Below are 18,455 nucleotides of genomic sequence, written 5' to 3' on the forward strand. Positions count from 1 at the left end.
TACATTACAGTACATAACATTTCACTTACCACATAAACAGAGTAAGGAGAGATGACTGATAGGATGATGGCGAATGATTTGCATATCCTGAGCACCACTGACAAACATCTAATCTTGTAAAATGTGTGGTAAGTAATGCAGAGTGCTGCTCCGTATGTGTGATCGCGAATCTTGAAAGTGAAAGTAAAAAGCGAGCGTGCATTCAAAATGGATTTCAATGCCCTGCATATTAATCGCGCCTCCCTGGTGCCCGCAATTTATATTATTTGCACTGGGCGATAGAGTATGATTAATGATTTATGTTTGTTCGCGGGCACGTCGCGGCAGTGGTGGGTGGGGGGGGAATGATGATGCCGGCTCAATATCGTGATTAGGGATGCAGCGATACCATTTTTACAAATCCAACCCGATCCAGAAAATTCTGACTATCGTCCGATTCCGAGCAGATACCAGTGCAGTTTTTTTTTTTATCAATGTAGAATTTCTATACTTCTGTGTGTTGACCTGATAGTCACTCGTTTGTGTGTTCAACACAATCTGCTAAATATAGACAACTTATTTTAATGAAAAATAACTAATGAAAAAATATATAATCTGACAAAAATACTTTTAACTAGGTTAGTGGATAATTACAGACAGTACATAAAGTGGGGGGAATGATGATGCCGGCTCAATATCGTGATTAGGGATGCAGCGATACCATTTTTACAAATCCAACCCGATCCAGAAAATTCTGACTATCGTCCGATTCCGAGCAGATACCAGTGCAGTTTTTTTTTTAATCAATGTAGAATTTCTATACTTCTGTGTGTTGACCTGATCATCACTCTTTTGTGTGTTAAACACAATCTACTAAACATAGACAACTTCATTTCAATGAAAAATAACACATGAAAAAATATATAATCATAATCTATCATAATCGATTATAATCAAAATCTGTGCGATAGTTGATTGAGCCTTGTCTTTTAACAGTTTTAAATCTCAGTTACTGTGCGCTCTTGAAAAGAGTTTCATCGTCTTGACTGTCGTAACTGAACACGACACACAGCTTGAACACTGAATGGAGGATGACAGACAGCTGCAGCGGAGAGAAGAGTTTACGAGAACTTGAATTTAACGCTTTCTGCAGGCCTTCAGTCAGACTGTCTGCAAACTTTCATCAAGTCATTCATAACAGATCAGAACAGCCCCTTATTTCCAGTTCTCTTTAAATGATTCATTGCGAACAGAGTTGCTCTGAGATGCTGAAGGCATTAGATCATGAGCTGCTCACGTATAAATAGGGTTGGCCCTTACGTCCCTGACATCTGGGACGTAACAGTATCGTTAGATCTGAATTAGAATTATCAATTCTGATTCTTTTCAATTCCCAGTTTCGATTCCAATGTGATTAAATGATATCAAACATTTATCCTGTCTCTCTTTTTTTGCAAACCATTTATTGGAGCGGAATACCATGAACACAAATCAACAGGCTACATAAAAACTGGACTCTTTAAGAGCTGTTTGTGTGCAAAACAGAACTGCATGATTCTGGATAAATTGAGTTTTTCCCCCCAATGGAAGTTGTGGTTCTCTCATGATTCTGAAGAAAAAACATTAGACGACTAAACAAAATCACATGTAATTTATGAATACATGATTAAATGGCTCACTCAAGATGTACTTGTTTCATTACTGGATGAATCAGCGTTCTTGAACGAATCTCTTGTATGATTCAAAGACAGATACATTTTAACAGCCCCTTTTCGCCACCTACTGGCGTAACAATGTAATCAACAAATCTTCATTTGAAGTGTAAAATTACTTTCAAAAGTGTACACATCGTACACACAGTTTATATCTGAACTATAAACTTTTATCCCAGCACTTCTGTGATTGTAATGTTTGTAACAAAAATAATGATGCTGTGTGGCTGAAGAGACTGTGAGGCTGTTTCATTCGTGACAGACAGCTGCTCTCTTCAGGTCAGCAGTGTGAACGCATATTTAAATGCTCAAATCACACTGGTGTGATCGTACGCTGCACGGATGAACCACGTGATCACAACACTGATCGACACGTCAAAGCTTGAGGAATGAAACGGACGAATCATAATTTAGGAACAGAATCATGTTGGTGTTTGAATAGTGTTCACGATCTTTAACGATCTATTAACTTAAAGTGCTCTGTCATGTTGATGGTGACACCTCTCTTGCAACATGTTTAGCTATCACAGATATTATACTTAGCTTTGTTGGCTTCTGATCGCAAATGTAGCCAAACTTTGGAGCGCTTAGATTAGCGAGCACGGTCCTGGCAGATCGCTAGCTCCGGTCCTCACTGATGAAGAAAAAAAAAGCGCATAGCAATCGATAGGCGGAATCGAAATTTTAATTTGACAACAAGTATCCGATTCCTGACCTTACGTATCTGATTCTGGAATCAGAATCGATTTTCGATTCCCAACCCTATGTATAAATGAACACATTCTGAAATTATGGACTTTGCGCTTCATTAAAACACAGACTGCAGTGTGTCAGAGAGAAAACAGCTTGTTAGCAGTGCATCCAAAAATTTGCACACAAACAACTTTAAATATTTCTATCAAAATACTATTGCAAAACAGATGCTTGACAACACCATTATATGGATATTTATTTACAGCCCTATGATTAATGCATGATCACATTAAACTCAAAAGTGTGTGTTTAAGAGCATGCATTAGGAGAACATGTGAGAGCGAACGAGGAGAGTCCAAACCTTGTAACATCCTACAGCTTTGTCTGTTTCGCCGTTACGCTCAAACAGCTGCCCGAGGAACTTGTGCGCTTTAGGATCCTTCGGCTGGACAGTCAGATACTCCGAAACATGTCTGCCGTTGAAGTGTGTGAGAGAGAGAAACATCAGCTCATCAGAGAGGAAGCAGACATCAGACAAAGCAGCAAGAGGCACAGAAACCAGCCTACCTTTTAGCCAGCTCATACTCCTTAGCCTCAAAGTAGAGTTTAGCAAAGAGAAATCCTTTGACTGGCCTCTGCAGAAACACAGATCACAGGATCACAAACTCAGGGTCAGGACACAACACCACTGCAAACCCTAATGACCACAATAACTACATCATGCTATGAGTTTAAACGAATGTTGTAGTCCAGTGATTCTCAAACTTTTTACAGTCGCGCACACCCCCAGGCATTTATGATCCTCTCCCACACTAGACGCAAAGCATTTCAAAAACGTGCACATGTAACAAATACACACTACCAGTTAAAAGTTTTTGAACAATAAGATTTTTAATGTTTTTTAAAGAAGTCTCTTCTGTTCACCAATTATTCAATCCAAATAAACAGTACAATTTAGAAATATTCTTACTATTCAAAATAACTGTTTTCTACTTGAATATATTTTAAAATATAAAAACGCAAAGCTGAATTTTTAGCATCATTACTCCAGTCACATGATCCTCCTGAAATCATTCTAATATTCTGATTTGCTGCTCAGGAACATTTATTATTATTATTATGATGATGATGATGTTGAAAACCGTTGAGTAGATTTTTTTAAGGTTTCTTTGATGAATAAAAAGTTCAGAAAAACAGCATTTATCTGAAATGGAAATCTTTTGTAACATTATAAATAGTGGTCGACCGATATATTGCCAAGGCCGATATATCGGCTGATATTTGGCATTTTTCAAATATCGGCATTAGGGATGCTCCGATCCGCCTTTTTCGCCTCCGATACCGATTCCGCTTGTTTGCCGTCAGCATTTAGCAAATACGCATTTACATCATTTAAACGAATCTTTGAATGACTAATGAACATTTAATTTCACAAACCTTGCAAACTTAGTCGGATCCAGTTGTGAGATCGTGTGAAGTGTGCATGTGTATCCTGTATGATCGCGTGTTCTGTGCGTGACTTTTGGTCCATGCAAATTGAATGCTTTAAACATTAATTCGTGATTTCAAATTATGCTGCGCTTTATGCATTTGCCCACCGTCATATTCATGTCATTTCCACTGTGTGCTGTATGTAAAATGAGTGTTACCTTGGCTTTATTTGAAAAAAATATGATTCCCAATGCACACAAACTTCCCAGATTACTGAGTGCCCTGTTGGTTACAGTGTTTACTTCCTTTTTAATTATATTTTTATTAAATATTTATTTATTTGTGAAAAATACTTTGTCATCTAAAGTATAAGTATGTTTATTTTACAAATTTACTTTTTAATCCATTTTCAAATGATTTCAAATTTCTGAAATATTAATTCAAATAAATACAATTATATCGGCTTTATATCGGCCATCCTGCTTTCCAAGATATCGGCAGTCAAAAAAACAATATCGGTCGACCACTAATTATAAATGTCTTCATCATCACTTCTGAACAATTTAAAGCATCCTTGATCTTTGGATCTTTCTATTCCTCAAAGAATCCTGAAAAAAATCTACTCAACTGTATAAATATTGCTAATAATAATAGTAATATAAGAAGAAGAAATGTTTCTTGAGCAGCAAATCAGAATATTAGAATGATTTCTGAAGATCATGTGACACTGAAAACTGGAGTAATGATGCTGAAATTTAACAGGGGTTAAAGCAAAAATAATCCTGAGCCTGACCTTTTTTATGGGGGTTGCGGGGGTGGACACATGCACGGGGTTATTTGGCAAACAAACAAAAAAGAACATTATTTGAAAATGATTTTCCTTGAAACTAACTAGTAACGTATCTGCACTTGCCAGGCTCAGACTACAGATTATGGAGGGATATTTGAAACAGCAATACCAAGAAAGTTTACTCACTATAATGCAAACACATGTAACATTTAGGATGCTATTGATTAGAGCCCGACCGATATGGTTTTTTTGGGGCCGATACCAATACCGATATTTGGGAGTAAAAAAGGGAATGATGGAATGCAGGGCATTTAACAATTTAACTATAAACTATTCAAAATGAGTCTGACATCAGTGCACTGAACAGTACAGTTGAAGTTTATTCAACTTTAATTCAATTAAATTCCATTCAACTTTATTCCGTAAAAATAGATGTAGGCTAAGTGAACAATAGCCTTTAAATTTACTTAAAATACATATATAATATCAATGAGGCAATAATTATTAGTTCAAATAAAGTATCAAAAGCAAGAAAAATTGTTTTATTGAACAAAACCGTTAAAATACTGTATTATAATGTAATAGAGCCACTGATCTATATATAATTATAAAATAATATAATCTCCATTATAGATCAATGAATAGAGCTAATGTACATTACGCATTACAACAAAGGCCTGCAGAGGGCGCCAACGGCCTGACAAATTATGAGCTTTATCACGCTCATAGACACTCGGGGTGTGACAATAAACTTAGCTCACAAGGTGAGACAAAATACAGATACTTGGTTCACTAGAACAAGACAATGTTTTAATACTTTAAGAAATTTTCAAATGACAAAATATTTGATGAGGCAATAATGATTGGCTCAAATAAAATCAAGTACATGGTTTTATTGAACAACTGTTAAATACATAATGTAATCTGCCTATATTATAACAAACACCTGCAGAGGGCGCCAACGGCCTGGTGATGTTTCCTGTGATTCAACGACGTTTAAATCCATTTAGTTGTAATATTTGGCCACATGCAAAGTGAGAAACTTTTACTTTGAAATCGACATCTACAATAAATCTCATATTTAGAAATATGTTGATGTATTCTGTGTTGGCATAGGTTTATAAACGACTTAAGTTACAAATTAAGTGAGATAACCGCAGATGAACGTTAAGCAACCCAAACTCACCGCATATGCAGAGGAAGAGTTCAGCCCCTTTCACACATGCAGTCTTCGCTGGTAAATTACTGTTAAGAGATCATGTCTCTTGACCTCATGTCACAGGACCTTTTCAAAACTACAGGTAAATTCGTTCTGCCGATCATATCGTTCTGATGGAGATGACGTGATTACTCTGAGCTGTTTACAAAGCTCCGCTGCTTTTTATTAGGTTTTCTATATAAATATGACTCTAGATGGAATCTTTTTTGGAGTGAAAGCTGTGTTCCTCTCATACTCTGGTAGGCGACCTCATGAACTCGAACGTGATATCAACAAGTGTTTTTAAATGTAGGACGGCTATCTTTTTTCCCCGCAGCTAAACGCCGCACGCTGGAGAACTTTAAGCCCTGATTTAACTGTGATCACAGGAATAAATTAGGCTACATTTTAAAATATATTCAAATAGAAAACAGTTATTTTAAATAGTAAAAATATTTCGAAATTTCACAGTTTTTGCTGTACTTTGGATCAAATAATTGCAGGTTTGGTGAGCAGAAGAGACTTCTTTAAGAAACATAACAAATGTTCAAAAACTTGACTGGTAGTGTAACTTTGTAAAATAACTCCCTTTTATCAAACACATACCGATCATATTTTTTTACATAAATTACTCCCTGTTTAATGAGATGGGTGCGCTTGATATGATTTGCCTAACTATTAGACAGTCTGAGGCTGGCAGTACACTAGACGATCAAATCTCAGCCCATTTTAAAACCATAGGAGAGCACAGACACGAAGAGAGTTTCAACTGATTTTAGTGCGTGTGATTTCTGAGAAAATGCAGAATATGGGTTATTATTTTTCTCAGTACTCTGCTTTCATGGCATGTCTGTGGTTGCCAAGTTTCATTTATAGAAGCACACAACATCTCGCTCTCATTGATCAAGAGTGCCAAATATCAAACATGTTTCATATTTACAATGCAAGACGATGCAACCCGGGTCTCCTTCGACCTTCTGGCACCTTACACAACACATAACCTGCGGTTTTTACCAGCGGGAGCCACAACGGCACGCATTAACCTCACTCTCTTCACCTGCCTAAAGATCTCTGGCTTCTCCTGAACACAACCCTCCTCTCCGTTTACTCTTATTAGCTTACCTATCTGCCACCTTACCTTTATTATTTCTCCTCTTTTATTCCATAATGGAGCGAGCATCATGTGGTACGCAAGCGTCGTGCCTGTCTCAGCATCTCTCACTGTTTACTCTGATTGATGCGCGTGAGCAAACAGTGCAATTCTACATTCATTTACCTGTTGGCCACCTTACCTTATATTTTGTTCCTCTCTTTAATCTGTAATGATGCACATCTCTCACTGTTTACTCTGATTGATGCGCGTGAGCAAACAGAGGAGCATTTATGCAAAAAATATAACACTACCATTTTATGTGTACACTAAAGGCGGCAGGTGTTTATATATTTTGCCTGTGAGCAACAGATGTTCAGTTGACTGTTATTTAAGAGTGTGATATAATTAAATGAACGGTACAGTCTGTTGAGCGGGGGAACACTGACCAATCAGCACGGTTTAAGAATCTGCTCAAGTGCTAATGCAAATAACAGATGAATGAATAAATGCACATCTGTAACACACACTAACTGAAACACACTGACTCTACACACAATAACACACACACAACAATAAAGCAGTGTGAGACGAGGTGCATGATGGGAACTAAACCATTAGCACTGTAAGCTGCGCAGTTAACACGCTTGTGTGGAACAGAAAGAGCTTTAGACCTCGCTTCATCAGAGCTCAGAGGCTGAGATGATCGAGCTCAGGTTAAACTGGGCAGAGGACACTTCACAGAAATAACAGATCTGTGCTGAAGCGACTCAGACCGTGTGAGTAACTCAGCCAACGCTCGGCAAGGTTTAACTAGAAGCAGGAGTCTGTCAGAGTGAGTTTAATGTAAGTTAGTGACAGAAAGCGTTCGTGACGGGTTTACAGACATTAGGCCCGTGGTGCTCTTCTTACCGCTTTCTGCGAGGGAGAGGCGCTCTGGACGGAAGAGATATAGCGCTCCACGTCCGCTTTAGTCCGCCTCATGGCTGCTGTGACTAACTCCTCTAGACTCGGTTTCACAAGCTGATCCTCGAAGCGCGGACCAGCGGCTAAAAGCACTCTCTGCTCACGCGCGAGCGATGCACGATCGAGCAATGACGCAATTTCCGCTCTGTCTTCTTCTGCTGCTGCTGCTAATAGTGCTTGTCACGTGTGCGTCTCCGCCGCCTGCTGGCCTGGAGCGACACGCGGCGTGTTCTTCTTCTCCTCCGTTCATCTACTGTGTATCTTACTCTGTACTGCTGTTTTCCCCTCTTAAATAAATAAAGGAATAATGTAGTGATCAGAGCCCATGCCTCAGAAGCATCGTGATCCTCCTCCTCAGACACTATAGTGCTAAATCCTGTGGTCTAGTCCTGTAAGCTCTAAAAATGTTAAAACCACCTTATATATCTGATTATCTCTCAAACGAACCCTTAAAGGTCCACGACGGAATATTCCATACCGATACCCCATTTAATGGCATGTTGGGACAGATTTCTTCATTCTCCAGACCACAATCCTTGACCCACTGTTCATACTTCCAACCAAAACTATTCCCTCCATTCTTTTTATAATCCCAACAATCATTTAAAATTGTGCGTGTATGATGATTGTTACTTAACCCAATACATCATTGCAAGCTTTCCTCTTGCATCATTTCAACCCTGATGGCATCTAGAGGAGTTGATCTTATTGCTCCACAGCAGATTCTAAGTGCTCTGGACTGTATGTTGTCCAGTTTCTTTAATTCTGATTTTGCCGCAGCACCATACACTGCACACCCATAGTCTATACTAGACCGTATTAAGGCTTGATATACATGTAACAGTGCACTTTTCCTTGCTCCCCATTCATACTTGGCTATTGAAGTCATGCAATTTATTACTCCTTTGCATTTGTTTTAAATTTTCTTAATATGTCTCTTCCAAGTTAATTTTTCATCAAAGATTAATCCAAGATATTTGAACTCTGTCACTCTTTCTAGTGATTGATCATATGATTTCAGAGTCATTTGTTCCATTTTCTTTGTAAAAACCATATTTTGAGTCTTTGGTACTGAAATCTTCCATCCCCAATCTACTGACCACCTTTCAACTTTAATTGATTCCTGTATTCCTTTAACTATATTTCCTAAATTCCTACCTCTTTTCCATACTGCTCCATCATCTGCCTTCCCAATGATTGGTTTAACTCTTTCAAATATATCATTAATCATTACATTAAATAAAATTGGACTGATTACACTTCCTTGTGGAGTCCCATTCAGGATATCATACGATGCTGACATTTCTTCACCTATTCTTACCTGGAATGTACGCTCAAACAATAAATATAATATCCAATATTCTACCCCCATTCCAGTTTTATTTAGCTTAATCCATAAAGTGTCATATGTATTTTCAATGTCAAAGAAAACAGCAACACGGTATTTTTTCATTCTTAAAGCTTTTTTAACATCATTTTTAAATAATATCAGACCATTCACTGTAGATCTATTCTTCCTAAAACCACTCTGGGCTGATGATAATATACATTTTTTTTCTCCAAACAGTAATTCAGCCTTCTTACTATAATTTTCTCCTTTACTTTGCATAATGTAGATGTTAGGGCAATTGGCCTTTAAAAAGGGGTCATGTGATGCGATTTCAATGTTTCCTTTCTCTTTGGAGTGCTACAAGCTCTTGGTGCATAAAGAAGATCTGTAAAGTTGCAAAGACTAAAGTCTCAAATCCAAAGAGATATTCTTTATAAAAGTTAAGAGTCAGCCACGCCTACCGAGTCCAGCCCGGGGTCGTCACATGTGGTTGACGCAAGCCTCCTTTGTCGAATCCACCGTTCTCAAACCGCCTGCCTCTGCTCACTCTAACCCGCCGTGTGTGACGCTGTGTTTCGTTGTGAAAGTGAAACTACTTTGTTTGGTCTTCCAAAAATGGACACGACTAGAAATCAGTGGTTAAGTTGTATTTACAACACTGTTCCAGAACAGTTCAACCCAAATATTCAGATGTGTGCAGCACATTTTATGGAGGACTGTTTCCTGATCCTGGGAGAGTAGACTACAATGCCGGCTGTTCTGACTCACAGACTGTAAGTACGTTTTTTATATTTAAAGAGTTTTTATATTTTTTATATTTAAGGCGAGTTTTTAGGGCAGTGTAGAGTAGCGCTTGTTGTTTGTCATTTCTCCGATCACAAATGCAGACATGGTTTTATGTTTACGTGGCGCGATGCAACGCAACGCGTAAAAAGACAGTATAAGTCATTATAATCAGTAATTATGTCCCCACTGGATGCAACAAATGCCTCGTTTATAATGGGTTTTCATGTTTTTGTCTCGTCGCTCCGGCCGGACAGGGCATCATCACAGTATGGTGAGGGGCATAACATTTCCGTCTCACGCTTGAGGTATTCAGCCAATCACAATGCACTGGATAGCTGGCCAATCAGAGCACACTTCGCTTTTCAGACCAATGAGCTTTGTAAAAATCGACGCGTTTCAGAAAGACGGGGCATAGAGGAGAAACAATAATGTACAGTATGTGGAAAATAATGTGTTTTTTTAACCTTAAACCACATAAACACATTTCATTACACCAAATACACAAAATAATGTTCTTTTTAGCAACGTCATATGACCCCTTTAACTATTAGATTTTGTTGCATCTTTTCCTTTTACTACTGGTATCACTATTGCACTTTTCCAATCATTGGGTAAAGTACCTTCATTCCATATATGATTACATAGATCCAGTAATGCTTCAACGCTACCTCTGGTGAGTTTTTTTTAAACATACTAACTGATCAGGTAACTCTCTGCTATTGTATTCTTTGAACTGTCGATGGCTATTTTTAACTCAAAAGAACTTAAATCTTCATCCATATTACTATCAACTCCTTGTTTTTTCATACAAACATTCTCATATATTTTACTTGTTTCTAGTCTTCTTTTTAAGAACTAATCATCCAAGTTTTCAATGCAATTTCCTTTCTGTCTTCTGCTGCTGTGTAATGGTTCTCCGCCACCTACTGGCCTGGAGCCAGGATCGGCGTCGTCTTCTCTCAGTTGGCAAATAAACTTATTTCCGCCAGCCCCTGAGAAAGAAAGAAAGAATATGTACATATAAACTACATTATTTTAATAAGATTTGTTGACTTTTGTGTCAGTATTGTCAGGTTATATATGTATATATACAAGTATGTATGCTACAATTACAAAATAAACATAAATAGATCAGTACTTTATACTTTTAGTATTGAAGTACATTAAAAGCCAAATACTCTTGTACTTTACATGAGTAAAATTGAAAAGGAGTAGTTAATACTCTTACTGGAGTTATGCTTTATTAGAATATCTGCACTTTTACTCAAGTACTTGCCGAGCTCCAGCCAAAAAAAAAAAATAAATCACTTAAAGGGTTAGTTCACCCAAAAATTAAAATTAGGCTGTGTTTTACTCACCCCCGAGGCATCCTAGGTGTATATGACTTTCTTCTTTCAGACAAATCCAGTCGGAGTTATATTAAAAATTGTCTTTGATCTTTCAAGCTCTATCATTTCAGTCAGCAGGTGTTGCAGTGCTTCAGTCCAAAAGACCTGAAATAAAAAGCACCCATCCATAAAAAAAAGTGTCTCACACGGCTCCGGGGGGTGAACAAAGGCCTTCTGTAGCGAATCTAAGCGAATTTTGTAAGAAAAATATCCATATTCAATACCAAATGTGGTATTTTCACATGCTTTCAGATAGAGCAGCTTTTACTACACAGAGCCGTAGTTCACTGGCTATGTTTACATACACAATTTTTGTTTTAATCGGACTGATTTCATTCTGATTGATGATTCTGAATGTAGTATTTACATGAATGCTAAATAAAGTGATCAGGTTGATGTGTGCGTTTATATGCCACAAATTTCAAATCGGAATTGATTTTTTTTTGTCATGCACATACTGCACAAATATAGAGTTTCTCACTGTTTGCATATACATATAAACCGCAGTGTTGTGCTGCTCATATTTATCACGCAGTAAAAATGCCCCTCCTCACGCCCAAAACGGGTTGCCTGTGGATGAGAATCCAAAACAAGGACTGGTCGGAGGTTGTCCAGCTCCACTTCACAGTTGCAAAGTGAAAGGAGAGTTCTCTTTCAAGCATATGTTTCGGTGTCTCACTATGGGATACGCCCCTTCCGCGTATTCCTCAGAAGCCCAGTTCCATTACGCCAACCCCAATAGGCTGGCAGACATGACGTTGCATCAGGGAGTGGCTCCCTCCCCTCGGTATAAAAGGAGCGATGCAACGTCATTATGACATTCAAAAACCTCTTCTCGCTTCACACCAGAAGCCTACCCAACTCAGATAGCCATCAACTAGTCTCCACGCTGGTTGCTGGCTTATCGTTTTGGTACTGTACTATAGTCGATTTGTTGGCCACCACGCCGCTTTCGCCTACCCTTCAATCGGCACTCCAGCTCATTGTTAGGGTCATTCAGTACCGCAACTAAGGCTGCATCAATGCAGACTACCCTAGCTAGAGAGGGAGATCCGAGGCTTTGCTCATGCGGGAACAAGATCTCATGCAAAGACACACACCAGGTCTGCTCTGCATGTCTTGGGCTGAAACATGCCCAAATGGCAATCGAATGTCCCGGCTCCTGTGAGCACTGCGCGCGTTTCACCATGAAGAGCCTCCGTCGCAGTTTAGCACGCCAAGCTAGCTCGTCTGGCCAGGATCCCCTCATGTCAGCTAGCCTCAGGTACCCATTCCTGTGGAGCTGCCCACCATGGCAGCTCTATCGTGGGGTGAACAACTGGATGTTTGCGCCCCTCTGCCCGGTGTCCTCAGCACAGACGAGGAGGAGGAGGACGTGTTTGAATATGAGGAAGAGGGGCAATTGGATTTTCTTCTCTCTGAAGAGGAGGAAGATTTCGAGGATTCCCCTTTCCTTCCCCCTGCGCAACCGGCACAACCCCCTCGCCACGGAGGAGGCGGGCGGGGCACCATCCTCTCTGCTTCTTAGTGTGGATCTGCAAGACGTGTGCAAACACGCTACGGAGAAACTCGATATTCCGTGGCCGACCGTAGTAGCTGAGGCTGCAAAGTCGCGCTATGAGGCCGAGAGCCGAGAGCTAAACGGGCAGCGAGACAACTCCTTCCAATCTTTCCAGAGCTTCTGGAAGAGGTTTCCGTCACCTGGAAGGACAATCCTTTTACTAGTAAAATACCCGTGCAGGGGGGATCGTGGAGGGGATGGAGAAGGAGGGTCTTCTTCGCATGTCCCCCATGGAGCCTTTAGTCACCGCGCATCTGCATCCAAAGCGCATGGTGGCCGCGAACCCGACCTTGCCATCAAAAGCGGACTGCTTCCAGTCAAGCATGATGGAGCGCACTTACGAAGCAGTCACTCTCTCAGTCCGGGTCATGAACGCCATCTCTCTGCTCACCACATACCAGGCGGAGCTGCAAGACGAAGTGTCTGCCACGCCAAGTCAGGCACAGTGGGAGGAAATCTGTGTCATCACAGATCTCTCGCTCCGTCTTCAGAGATGTGCCGTTCAGGCTGTGGGCAAGGCCATGGCCACAATGGTCATTCAGGAGAGAGGACGCTGACTTAATTTGGCTAATCTCTCCAATAGGGAAAAGGAAGCCATTATAGATGCAGAAGGCATTTTCGGCTCAGCGCTGACACGGATGCAGAAGAGATGCGAGGAGAAGAAAAGGGATGACGAGGCCTTGCAGCTCTGCATGCCAAGGAAGACGCAGACTGCGCCTCCTCCACCTCCTCGGCAGACCTTCACGCAGGCTACAGCTCGCCCACCTCCCAGCTTTCGTATTCCTAGGTGACAGAGACCGCGTGTGAATGCAGCGGCAGGTCAGAGTGGCGCACCAGAACAGAAACCCGCCTGGCCCAGGAAAAATGATCCGCCCACGACAGCTCAGATGGACCAGCCGGCTCCTCATTCTACCCAGGTGATGAGGAGGAAGAAAAAGGCCGTTTAAGGGGGTCTTCCTGAGGGAAGGGGGCTCACAGCCCCCCCATTCGCTAGTCCCCAACCCTTAGTTGTTCAGCGTTCAGCAGAAAGCAAGTTCAGATGTTTACGGATGTTCTGTGATGATCCGCCCGCGACAGCTCAGATGGACCAGCCGGCTCCTCATTCTACCCAGGTGATGAGGAGGAAGAAAAAGGCCGTTTAAGGGGGTCTTCCTGAGGGAAGGGGGCTCACAGCCCCCCCATTCGCTAGTCCCCAACCCTTAGTTGTTCAGCGTTCAGCAGAAAGCAAGTTCAGATGTTTACGGATGTTCTGTGAGGAAATCATAGCCAAGTTGTGCCAGGGGATGCAGAGCAGTGAAGAGAACGAGAGACGATGCAGTGGTGCACCCCCACCCACTAAATGTTGCAAAACACTTTATCAGAACACAGCATAACACCACATCGGGGAGTCATCGCTCCGCTGAAGATGGTGAGCCACGTAAACTCTGTCCAAGCGCTAAGTGCATGCACAGTACAGACCACGAACTCGTTTTCGACTCGGCCAAACGATGGCACCGGAAAGCTGCAAGTAAACTATTGGCGAGAATGCACGCAGTCCCGTTGGGTGCTGAGAACAGCACAGTACAGTTACAGACTGCAGTTTGCCACTTCTCCGCCGCAGTTCAAAGGAATAATTTATTCTCAGGTGCGGGGAGGATTAGTACATGTTCTTCAGGACGAGATTACCTCCCTGATGAACAAAAAGGCAATAAGAGTGGTTCCACCCGAGGAGAGTCAAAGTGGGTTTTACTCGAAATACTTCCTAGTCCTGAAAAAAGGGACTCGAGCTCTCCGTCCCATATTAGATCTTTGTGCACTGAACAAATACCTAAGGAAGTACAAGTTCAGAATGCTCACCCATTCTACACTTCTGAAATTGGGGCGCCCAGGCGATTGGTTTACCTCAATCGACCTGAAGGATGCATATTTTCACATAAGAATATATCCACCCCACAGGAAATTTCTGAGGCTTGCATTCCTTGGAGTGGCATACGAATATCTAGTCCTTCCCTTCAGCCTGTCCCTCAGCCCGAGGGTATTCGTGAAATGTTCAGAAGCGGCCCTAACTCTGCTCAGGGAGAAAGGCATTCGGATACCTACATAGACGACTGGCTGGTGACAGCTCAATCGGAGCACAAAGCGAGAGATCACACAGCCATGCTCCTAGAACATCTACAGAACCTTGGATTCAAATTAAACACCAAAAAGAGTGTTTTAGTTCCCAGACAGTCAATAACATATCTGGGGTTGTTACTGGACTACTGGGTTGTTACTGGACTGTTACTGGAGTGATATTCAGAGCGCAACTGTCTGTGGAGAGGGTAATAAAATTTACGCAATGCCTGGCCGAATTTCAGAAAGGGAAGAGTGTTTCTTTTCGCACATGCCTCAGACTATTAGGTCTGGCGTAATGGAATTGGGCTTCTGAGGAATACGCGGAAGGGGCATATCCCATAGTGAGACACCTCACTTAATGCTATCAGAGAACCGGGGTTAAGCAAGTAACCTATTGTTTTATAATGACATGACATGCATTTATACAACACTTTATTCAAAAGGAAGAACCGCTCGTTCCGCGCGTCATACGTCATTACGCTATTTCTGCATCATTGCACATGCGCAGTCCTTCCAGTTTCGGGGTTCAATCCTATCGAGTGTTTACATGTACTCTTAATCGTATTAGAAAAGGAATAAACCACCCCCTTCATTAAGGTGTTTACATGAAGGCTTTTCAGTCCAACTGAGTCGTCGATCCGATTACAAACAGATTATTTGGTTGCATGTAAACATAGCCAGTGAGAAGCTATGCAAACAGCTGTCATTGTCGCAGAACGATTTCTTCTATTTCATTATTGCACGATTAAATCATCTGCAATAATGAACACGATATTGTGTAGCTTGTCAGTGAACTACCTACGGCTCTTTAAATTCCGCTCCATCTGAAAGCACGTGCTGGAGATTTACTACTGATTACAGAACCGGCTTTACTGACGAGATGCACATGACAACCTCATTCGATTACATAGTCACTTCCTGTTTGTTGCTACCACGTGTTTTGAGTTTGAGCTCTGTCAAGTTAATTTTTTATCGTCTATTTTTATCTTAAAATCTATTTTATACACCATCATTTTCATTTCTATAACGTGTGAATATATCCCCTATCGTATTATACAACAAAAACAATCAGAGCAACTTGTTATCACTAGTTTTATTTTGATTTCCCGAGTCCTGTGCACCCAGGACGCGATCTTCCCAGATGTCCTTCACTCCGGCACCGGGACACCACGGACCCTGGGTGCACCCGCAGCGGAAGACGCGAGCCAGGCCCCGGGCGATGACCTCTCCCCTTCTGCTGCCTCCGGTCTTCGAGATCTCCACCCGGAACCGCTTCGCTCCCATCCACGAGACGGAACGCGACTCTGTGATCGTCGGAGACTCCATCGTCCGACACGTCCGTGCTACGATACCTGAAGGTAAAGTGCACACCCGCTGTTTCCCTGGTGCTCGTGTTCTCGATGTTTCTGTGCAGATACCCGCGATCCTGAAGGGCGACGAGAGCGTCAGAGCGGTCGTGCTCCACGCGGGGGTTAACGACACCAAGCTGCGGCAGACGGAAACACTGAAAGATATGCAAAAGAAATCTATCGTATCTCTTGCTCTGGCTACTGTGCAGTGGCGGACTGGCCAACTGGAGCACCGGGAGTTTATGTGGGCCGGCCCTTTGCGTAAATATAAATAAAAAATGAATTGTAGTAAATTTACGTATATCCTTCCATCGGCCCAGACGAATGGCGCTGCGCGGGCCACTTGATTCAAAAATTCTAATTAACGTTAATTTAGCGTGCTCCGGCTCAGTGCAGCGGCTCAGCTCTCGTCAATGTCAAAATGTTTGAAATAGCCAATCAAAGTGTAGAAGGCAGGATTTACTGTTCACAGGCGCTGCGCTGTGTGCGACTTGAATGCGAGCTGAGGTAAGATGTAAGCAGCTAAACATGACGAGACAATTCAGCAATATTTGCCAACCGTTACGATAAAAAAAAAAAAAAGTTAAACGACAGACATTAATTTTCAAAATTGCAAACTACTACTGGCCTTTTCAGATTTCTTAGATTTGAATGTCATTTACATTATTCATCTGCAGTTTTCAGCAAACATGAGATAAGAGTTAATGTATCTCTGTATAGGCTTTCATCCGTGATTTGACGTGTCTAAGAAAATGTTTAAAAATCTATAAAAATCATTCTCAATCTTGCTCTGAAACATTGTAAATCTGAAGACTTTTGCTTTCGAGTGCTGTGCATATGAAAGTGATTTATATTATAGGCCTAATAAAAATATAATTTGCTTATTAATTCACATACATTAATTTATATACACACTGGTGGTTAAAAGTTAGAAATAATTAAGACTTATTTATTTATTTGAAAGAAGATTGAATTTATTTTATCAAAAATACAGTAACAATAATATTATGAAATATTGCACTTAAAATACTGGTTTTCTATTTAGGATATTTTAAAATGTAATTTTTTTCTGTGATCAAAGCTGAATTTTCAGCATCATTACTCCAGTCCTTAGTGTCCCTTCAGAAATCATTTTAATGCTGCCTAATTATTATCAGTTATTATTTTTGATCAATTATTAATAATGGGTTTTATTATTGGTATAATGGTTCTCAGTTAAAGAACAGCATTTATTTGAAATATAAGTACTTCGTAATAAGTATAAATATCTTTACTGACACCAATTTAATGCAACCTTGTTGAAGAAAAATATTAATTTATATTTTTTTAATCTTACCCAAGACTGAATGGTATCACAATTTCCACAAAAATATGAAGCAGCACAACAGTTGCAGTATTGAAGTCTCCTGGACGATACCAGAGCATTGTGACATATGGACTGATAATTATATAGGTATTTAACTTTAGTGATATTAAACTGTCCCTCGTAAAAATTCTTATAAAATTCTTTATTATTTGCCACATACACCAGTAAAGACAAATTATAATGTAAAGAATGCCAGTCATTTACGGTGTGGTGCGAGTGTGTTGCGGACTGGGTTTGGTGGGCCGCTCTGTGCCCAAAAGCCACTTTTTGGCCCCAGTCCGCCCCTGCTACTGTGTATAGACCACCAGGGCCGTATACAGATTTCCTAAAAGAATTTGCAGATTTCCTCTCAGACCTATTGGTTACTGTTGATAAAGCGCTAATTGTCGGAGATTTTAACATTCACGTTGATAATACAAATGATGCATTAGGACTTGCGTTTACTGACCTAATAAACTCTTTTGGAGTCAAGCAAAACGTCACCGGGCCCACTCATCGTTTTAATCATACGCTAGATTTATTATATCGCATGGAATTGATCTTACTGATATAGATATCGTACCTCAAAGTGATGATGTTACTGACCATTTCCTTGTATCGTGCATGCTGCGTATTACTGATATTAACTATATGGCTCCGCGTTATCGTCCGGGCAGAACTATTGTTCCAGCCACCAAAGACAGATTCACAAAAAACCTGCCTGATTTATCTCAACTGCTCTG

At 40.7% G+C, this 18,455-nt stretch overlaps 1 protein-coding gene across 1 annotated transcript in view; it reads right to left on the bottom strand.

The window, feature by feature from the left end:
- LOC107670647 (E3 SUMO-protein ligase RanBP2-like) overlaps positions 1-7,978 on the bottom strand; it is a 71,455-nt gene extending 63,477 nt beyond the window's left edge. Inside the window, exons 1-3 of the mRNA XM_016463325.1 lie at positions 7,806-7,978; positions 2,952-3,019; positions 2,746-2,857 (exon numbers count right to left, since the gene is read on the bottom strand). Of these exons, the coding sequence (XP_016318811.1) occupies positions 2,746-2,857; positions 2,952-3,019; positions 7,806-7,877 (252 nt within the window). The 5' untranslated portion in view covers positions 7,878-7,978. The remainder of the gene's footprint in view (positions 1-2,745; positions 2,858-2,951; positions 3,020-7,805) is intronic.
- Positions 7,979-18,455: the final 10,477 nt, after the last annotated feature.

This window comes from Sinocyclocheilus anshuiensis, unplaced genomic scaffold, assembly GCF_001515605.1.
Source record: "Sinocyclocheilus anshuiensis isolate Anshui unplaced genomic scaffold, SAMN03320099.WGS_v1.1 scaffold1282, whole genome shotgun sequence".
NCBI classification, from domain to species: Eukaryota; Metazoa; Chordata; class Actinopteri; order Cypriniformes; family Cyprinidae; genus Sinocyclocheilus; species Sinocyclocheilus anshuiensis.